General features: G+C 55.9%; 1 protein-coding gene and 1 long non-coding RNA gene across 2 annotated transcripts; both read left to right on the top strand.

Annotated features, from left to right (window-relative positions):
• Positions 1 to 2: 2 nt before the first annotated feature.
• Positions 3 to 7,530, top strand: GALT (galactose-1-phosphate uridylyltransferase; the record flags this gene model as incomplete). The annotated part of the gene is made up of 12 exons (XM_031062867.1): positions 3 to 42; positions 331 to 500; positions 577 to 652; positions 784 to 832; positions 1,070 to 1,199; positions 1,480 to 1,536; positions 1,826 to 1,948; positions 2,798 to 2,930; positions 3,363 to 3,446; positions 6,477 to 6,631; positions 6,730 to 6,822; positions 7,354 to 7,530. Coding segments are annotated over 11 exons (1,080 nt in total), but the record flags the coding sequence as incomplete, so codon positions are not given.
• Positions 4,192 to 5,184, top strand: LOC115948672. Its single transcript, XR_004082464.1, has 3 exons — positions 4,192 to 4,285; positions 4,384 to 4,476; positions 5,008 to 5,184. It is a non-coding gene; the product is annotated as an uncharacterized LOC115948672 (long non-coding RNA).
• Positions 7,531 to 8,088: the final 558 nt, after the last annotated feature.

Here is an 8,088-nt window from a genome sequence, read left to right as displayed (position 1 = left end):
TGGCCGGGGCGGCGGAGGGGGGTGACTGCTTCCGTGCCAGCGGTACGGATGGGGTTGCCTTCCTCCATCCTTCCCCTCAGACCCCCGGCGGGGCCCAGCACGATCCCGGGAAGCGGGAGCTGCGGGGACCTTCCCTGCCCAGAGCAGCGGGGCTCCCGGGCTGGGGCAGGGAGGAAGGGGTGAAGCTGAGGGAGAGGTGAAGCTGAGGGAGGGCATAAAGTGGCGTGTATAAGGCAGACCGTCCTGCTTGCCCCGTGAGGGGGCCGGGCGAGCGGGGTGCGTGTACCCCCATTGCGGGGGGGGGCGTGCCACAGCTCTCCCTGCCCACAGAGCACCAGCACGTTCGGTACAACCCGCTGAGGGACGACTGGGTGCTGGTATCGGCCCACCGGGTAAAGCGCCCTTGGCAGGGTCAGCTTGAGAAGCCGCCCCCCGAGGATGTGCCCCGCTGGGACCCCAAGAACCCCCTCTGCCCTGGGGCCACCCGGGCCAATGGCGAGGTACCAGCAGGGACACGGGGCCCCGGCCTGCCCCTGCCACCCCCTCCTGCCTTCATACCGTCTCTCACCCCGGCAGGTGAACCCCAAGTACGAGGGTACTTTCGTCTTCCCAAATGACTTCCCTGCACTGCAGCCCGATGCTCCAGAGCCTGGTAACTTTGGGGAGCAGAGCAGGCTGCTGGGGACCCCCCGACTTGGGGCCTAGGGCTGCTGCAAGGCGGCCTGGAGAGGCTTGGGTTCTGCCTCAGCACTTTCTCCCTGTCCCCTCTCTGTCCTTCCTCAGATGACAATGATCACCCCTTGTTTCGAGCTGCCCCAGCCCGGGGTGTGTGGTAAGTACCTACATGGCTCCAGCAGGTTTGGGACACAATTTGTCAAAAACCTGTGGAATGGTGCTGGGCTGGGTGTTCTCCCCTCATGCAGTGTCTGTACTGTACACAGCTGCTCAGTTTTGGGGTAATTCTGGGGGTTTTGGCCCTGTCCCTTGTCCCACATCCCACTGCGCCCAGCAAAGGTGTGAGGGTCTCCGGAGACATCTGCAGTCGCAGATAAGTGTGTTTCTCCTACAGCAAGGTGATGTGTTTCCACCCCTGGTCGGACCTGACGCTGCCCCTCATGTCCCTGCCAGAGATCCGGGCTGTCGTCGATGCGTGGGCGGAGCTGGCAAAGGAGCTGGGTGCTTCCTACCCCTGGGTGCAGGTGTGGGGCTGCTGGGGGCTGCTCTTTTGTGGGTGAAGGTGGGAGGCCAGCACTGCGTACTCTGGCAGTACTTGGGGTTGGGAGCATCCTAGTTGTGTGTGGGTCTCTTGTTTTGTGTCCTTTGTGCCCTTTGAGCCCTGCTGAGCCTTTCCACACCCTTGGGTGTGAGGCTCTGTCCTCCTGCAGGTTGCTTCCCTGCTGTGCTGGGGACACCACGACAGCCTGCAGCGGGGGCCCTGTGGCTGGGGCCTGCTGGCTGCACCTCTTCCTATTCTCACAGATCTTCGAGAACAAGGGAGCCATGATGGGCTGCTCCAACCCGCACCCCCACTGCCAGGTGAGGCTGTCCCACCTCTGACCTGGCTGAACTACAAGTCCCTGTGGTGACCCTACAAACCCTGAGGGCAGATGTGAACAGCAGTCACCCTGCCCTGGCCCCGAAGCTTTTTACAGCGAGTGTCGGTGGTCCTGTCACCCTCCCTCTGGGGACTGTCTCTTGTGGCTGTCACATGCCAGACTCTCCACCTGGTGGCAGCAGGGACCTCCAGATGAGCAGCAGGACTAGGGATACCCCTGCAAATGAGGGCTATGAGTGCCTCAGTCCTGTCCTGCAATGTCCCTCCCAGGTGTGGGCCAGCAGCTTCCTCCCGAACGAGGCGAGCCTGGAGGACCGGAGCCAGCGCCAGCACCTGAGCCAGCACGGCGTGCCCATGCTGCTGGAGTATGCTGAGCAGGAGGCTCGCCGAAAGGTGAAGGCATGGATGTTGTCCATGTATCCCCTCCCTGGGAGCTGGCTCCAGGAGGGGATACATGGACAGGAGATGGACCCTAGGAGTGCCCTGGGGAGTTGGGACTTTGTGTGTCCCCATCAAGCACTGTGTGTAACACCCCCCTGCGGTGCTACAGGCTGGGGACAGAGTGGCTGGACGGTGGTCAGGCAGAAAGGGATGTGGGGATGGTGGTTGGCAGTTGGCTGAACATGAGCCAGCAGTGTGCCCAGGTGGCCAAGAAGGCCAATGGCTTCTGGCCTATATCAGGAATAGTGTGGTCAGGAGGACCAGGGAAGTCATTCTTTCCCTGTACTTGACACTGGTGAGGCTCCACATTAAATGCCAGTGTCCAGTTCTGGGTCCCCAATTTAGGAAGGACATTGAGATGCTCAAATTCATCTGGTCAAAGGCAGCAAGGCTGGTGGAAGATCTGAAACACAAGCCCTATGAAGAAGCTGGGGGAGATGGGGCTGTTTAACTTGGAATAAAAGGAGGCTTGGGGGAGACCTTATCACTGTGCTACTCCCTGAAAGGATGTTTTAGTGGGGCGGTCAGTCACTTCTGCCAGGCAACCAGTGACAGGACAAGATGACGCAGTCTTAAGCTGTGCTAGGGAAGTTTAGGCTAGACATTAGGAAAAAATTATTCAATGAAGGAGTGATTGGGCATTGGAATGGGCTGCCCAGGGAGGTGGTGTAGTCAAAAAGACTGGGTGTGGCATTCAGGGCTATGGTTTAGTTGATAAGGTGGTGTTAGATCATAGGTTGGACTTGGTGATCTCAGAAGTCTTTTCCAACCTGGCTGATTCTGTGATTCTGTGCCCTGCAGGAGCGGCTGGTGGTGGAGAATGCAGACTGGCTGGTCGTGGTGCCATACTGGGCCACCTGGCCCTACGAGACCCTGCTGCTGCCCCGCCGCCATGTCTGTCGCCTCCAGGACCTCAGTGACAGTGAGAAGGACAGTGAGTGGTCCTGAGCTTTGTTGTACCCCATCCCACATCCTTTGGGCTTGACCTTTGTTATGAGGCAGCCATGCTGGTGCTGGAGGCCTTGTGTCCTTGGGGTGGGAGGTGCCGAGCTTAGCTGGGGAGGGGAATGGCACCTCTGTTATGTTAGGACAAGAACTAGTTGTTAGGATAAGAACTAGCGCTTCTTGTGGTACTTGTGTCCTTTTGGGGTGATGAAGCACATGGTGCTCCCTGCTTTGGTGGGAGGCTTCTCCTGGTGCTTTGCTCGGGCTCCCTGTGTGAGTGAGGAGAGGTGAGAATTTCCAAGTGCATCCCTCCTGCCTGTCACTGATGTCCACCCAGGGACAGGTGTTGCGGGTGACCCCACTGCACACCTGGCAAGCTGCTGGCCAGCTTGGGGTGTGAATCTCTGTCACTTTCCTGCAGGCCTGGCCTCCATCATGCAGAGGCTGCTCATCAAGTACGACAACCTCTTCGAAGTCTCCTTCCCCTACTCCATGGGCTGGCATGGTGAGTGGCATGGCTCTGCAATCCTCTCATCCACATCCCTGTCTCCTCCTTGTGGCTCATGCAATGCCTCTACCTCTTGGAATCTCTGCTGGTCAGAGTCACCCCAAGATGTGTTAGAAAGTCTCTTTTCCCAGTCAGGCAGTCAAAGGAGGAGTCAGAACTCTTCAGTTCTCGATCTCAAGGTTGTTTATTGTTTCTTATCTATAAAATTCTCTCTCCTGTCCAACCGAGGTCCGCTCAGCAGGACAGTCAGAGGCACTCTGCCTACTAAAAACTACATGTACAATATTTACAATTAGTTTCCAATACCTATCACCTATGTTTCACAGTGAGCTTCTGCTCTAAACCAATTTAAAAGTGCCAGCATCACAGAAGAAGATGGAGACCAAGAAGAAGAAGGAGAAAGGCTGGACACACCCAGTTCCCTCCATCTTGCCCCCTGAACCCCCATTTTAAAAACTCAAAAAAAATCTATTTTTCACCCTGTGACAAACTGATTGTTATTATACTTATAATTTTGTGGCTTGCAGATCCTCCTATAAGGGTGGTAACTTTTTCCATGGGTCATAATAAGTCACAGGTGTCTTGGGCTCTGTGCCAGAGTCTCTGAGCCTCCTGGCAGGGGTCCTGGCAATCCAGAACAGCCAGAGAGATGTCCTGAATTCTGACATCTACTCCCTGCAGGAGCCCCCACAGGCTCCTACCTGGAGGAGGACTGCAAGCACTGGCAGCTCCATGCCCACTACTCCCCCCCTCTGCTGCGCTCCGCCACAGTCCGCAAGTTCATGGTGGGGTACGAGATGCTGGCGCAGGCACAGAGGGACCTCACCCCGGAGCAGGTGAGTGCAGCTCAGGGGGATTGGGGCACCCAGGGGGCTGTGTGCCAGGGCTGTCCCTGGGAGCAGCCCCTGGCTGTCCCTTGTGCTGTGCCCTGCAGGCAGCCGAGCGCCTGAGGAGCCTCCCCGAGGTGCACTACAAGAAGAGGCCTGAGGAGGTGTGATGGGAGCAGCAGATCATCCAGTCCTCAGATGTGAGTGTGAGAGGGGGTTTTATTGCTTCCCACCACTACCTGAAGGGAGGTCATAGCCACGTGGGGGCTGGTCTTTTCTCCCAGATAGGGAGGGAGGTTCTAACTAATGATAGGATAAGAGGGAGCAGCCTGAAGTTGTGCTAGGGGAGGTTTAGATTGGATGTTGGGGAATATTTGTTCACCAAAAGGGTGGTCAGACATGGGAACAGGCTGCCCACGGAAGTGGTGGAATCACTGTTGCCTGGAAATATATTTAAAAAATGTGTAAGTGTGGCACTTAGGGACGTGGTTTAGTGGTGGGCTTCACAGTGCTGCACTAAGAGTAGAGGTTTCAGATTTTATCATTTGGTGTGCTCGGTGAGGTCACAAGTCAGCTGGGAGTGGTGACAGCCGAGGTCTGGGAATTCATGTCGGTTGTGAGCCCTCTGAACTCCCAGATTCTCCTGAACCTTGTCACAGTTTGGCTTGTTTTTGGGACTGGTTTTGCCTGTTTGGGGACTCGGGGTCTAATCCTGTGGCATCCTTGTGTAGGTGGTGTTCCTTGTCTCTTTCACCATCCCAGGCTCTGTCTCTGCCCCCATGCTCCTACCACCACTAAAGAGGACTTACCCTCCTTACCAAGTCCAGTCTCACCGGTGGGACTGGAATTTCTTCTGCCCCATGGAGTGGCACAACCCCCCTGGAAAATAAAACCTGGAAGCAAAGTGACTCTGCCTGTGTTTTCGTGGCTCTCAGTCCTAGGTGGCTGCCCCGCCGCCATGTCTGTCGCCTCCAGGACCTCAGTGACAGTGAGAAGGACAGTGAGTGGTCCTGAGCTTTGTTGTACCCCATCCCACATCCTTTGGGCTTGACCTTTGTTATGAGGCAGCCATGCTGGTGCTGGAGGCCTTGTGTCCTTGGGGTGGGAGGTGCCGAGCTTAGCTGGGGAGGGGAATGGCACCTCTGTTATGTTAGGACAAGAACTAGTTGTTAGGATAAGAACTAGCGCTTCTTGTGGTACTTGTGTCCTTTTGGGGTGATGAAGCACATGGTGCTCCCTGCTTTGGTGGGAGGCTTCTCCTGGTGCTTTGCTCGGGCTCCCTGTGTGAGTGAGGAGAGGTGAGAATTTCCAAGTGCATCCCTCCTGCCTGTCACTGATGTCCACCCAGGGACAGGTGTTGCGGGTGACCCCACTGCACACCTGGCAAGCTGCTGGCCAGCTTGGGGTGTGAATCTCTGTCACTTTCCTGCAGGCCTGGCCTCCATCATGCAGAGGCTGCTCATCAAGTACGACAACCTCTTCGAAGTCTCCTTCCCCTACTCCATGGGCTGGCATGGTGAGTGGCATGGCTCTGCAATCCTCTCATCCACATCCCTGTCTCCTCCTTGTGGCTCATGCAATGCCTCTACCTCTTGGAATCTCTGCTGGTCAGAGTCACCCCAAGATGTGTTAGAAAGTCTCTTTTCCCAGTCAGGCAGTCAAAGGAGGAGTCAGAACTCTTCAGTTCTCGATCTCAAGGTTGTTTATTGTTTCTTATCTATAAAATTCTCTCTCCTGTCCAACCGAGGTCCGCTCAGCAGGACAGTCAGAGGCACTCTGCCTACTAAAAACTACATGTACAATATTTACAATTAGTTTCCAATACCTATCACCTATGTTTCACAGTGAGCTTCTGCTCTAAACCAATTTAAAAGTGCCAGCATCACAGAAGAAGATGGAGACCAAGAAGAAGAAGGAGAAAGGCTGGACACACCCAGTTCCCTCCATCTTGCCCCCTGAACCCCCATTTTAAAAACTCAAAAAAAATCTATTTTTCACCCTGTGACAAACTGATTGTTATTATACTTATAATTTTGTGGCTTGCAGATCCTCCTATAAGGGTGGTAACTTTTTCCATGGGTCATAATAAGTCACAGGTGTCTTGGGCTCTGTGCCAGAGTCTCTGAGCCTCCTGGCAGGGGTCCTGGCAATCCAGAACAGCCAGAGAGATGTCCTGAATTCTGACATCTACTCCCTGCAGGAGCCCCCACAGGCTCCTACCTGGAGGAGGACTGCAAGCACTGGCAGCTCCATGCCCACTACTACCCCCCTCTGCTGCGCTCCGCCACAGTCCGCAAGTTCATGGTGGGGTACGAGATGCTGGCGCAGGCACAGAGGGACCTCACCCCGGAGCAGGTGAGTGCAGCTCAGGGGGATTGGGGCACCCAGGGGGCTGTGTGCCAGGGCTGTCCCTGGGAGCAGCCCCTGGCTGTCCCTTGTGCTGTGCCCTGCAGGCAGCCGAGCGCCTGAGGAGCCTCCCCGAGGTGCACTACAAGAAGAGGCCTGAGGAGGTGTGATGGGAGCAGCAGATCATCCAGTCCTCAGATGTGAGTGTGAGAGGGGGTTTTATTGCTTCCCACCACTACCTGAAGGGAGGTCATAGCCACGTGGGGGCTGGTCTTTTCTCCCAGATAGGGAGGGAGGTTCTAACTAATGATAGGATAAGAGGGAGCAGCCTGAAGTTGTGCTAGGGGAGGTTTAGATTGGATGTTGGGGAATATTTGTTCACCAAAAGGGTGGTCAGACATGGGAACAGGCTGCCCACGGAAGTGGTGGAATCACTGTTGCCTGGAAATATATTTAAAAAATGTGTAAGTGTGGCACTTAGGGACGTGGTTTAGTGGTGGGCTTCACAGTGCTGCACTAAGAGTAGAGGTTTCAGATTTTATCATTTGGTGTGCTCGGTGAGGTCACAAGTCAGCTGGGAGTGGTGACAGCCGAGGTCTGGGAATTCATGTCGGTTGTGAGCCCTCTGAACTCCCAGATTCTCCTGAACCTTGTCACAGTTTGGCTTGTTTTTGGGACTGGTTTTGCCTGTTTGGGGACTCGGGGTCTAATCCTGTGGCATCCTTGTGTAGGTGGTGTTCCTTGTCTCTTTCACCATCCCAGGCTCTGTCTCTGCCCCCATGCTCCTACCACCACTAAAGAGGACTTACCCTCCTTACCAAGTCCAGTCTCACCGGTGGGACTGGAATTTCTTCTGCCCCATGGAGTGGCACAACCCCCCTGGAAAATAAAACCTGGAAGCAAAGTGACTCTGCCTGTGTTTTCGTGGCTCTCAGTCCTAGGTGGGAGGTTTGGGGTCTCTGGGGAAGACCCCAGCTGCCAGTGGGGGGTAACACGGGGCTCAGGGGTTGTGCTGGCAGCCCAATACCTGTTGCTTGTGTCCCTGCCTCTGCGCTGCCTCCTCTTCCTCCCTGGGGGGAGCTCTGAGTCTGTCTCTAAGCGCTGCAGGCTTGTGGAGCAGTGGGAAACAGAGATCCTCAGCCCTGGACCTGTTCCTCCTCGTCCTCTCTGGCTGGGACTGCTGGGTGGCAGCCCTCATGCTGCAGGTACAGGGGCTGCTGGGATGCTGCCAGGGGATGGCTCATCATTCACCTGGGGGCTGCCAGGGAGTCCAGCTTTCTTCCTGGTGCTGCTCTCCCCTCCACTGTGCCCATCCATGGGGTAGGAGAGTGCCAGCCTGGGCTCTGGGCTGAGATGGGGGATATTCTATTCACCACTGTCTTTGCTCTCCTCCCTTTCCCTCCAGGAAAGCCCTGGGACTCTGCAGGGGTAGGTGATGGACAGTGATGCCACCACAGCTGATGCGG

Source organism: Geospiza fortis, unplaced genomic scaffold (assembly GCF_000277835.1).
Source record: "Geospiza fortis unplaced genomic scaffold, GeoFor_1.0 scaffold878, whole genome shotgun sequence".
Lineage (NCBI taxonomy): Eukaryota > Metazoa > Chordata > Aves > Passeriformes > Thraupidae > Geospiza > Geospiza fortis.
The sequence above is the reverse complement of the archived record's forward strand: the minus strand, read 5'-3'. Positions and strand labels throughout refer to the sequence as shown.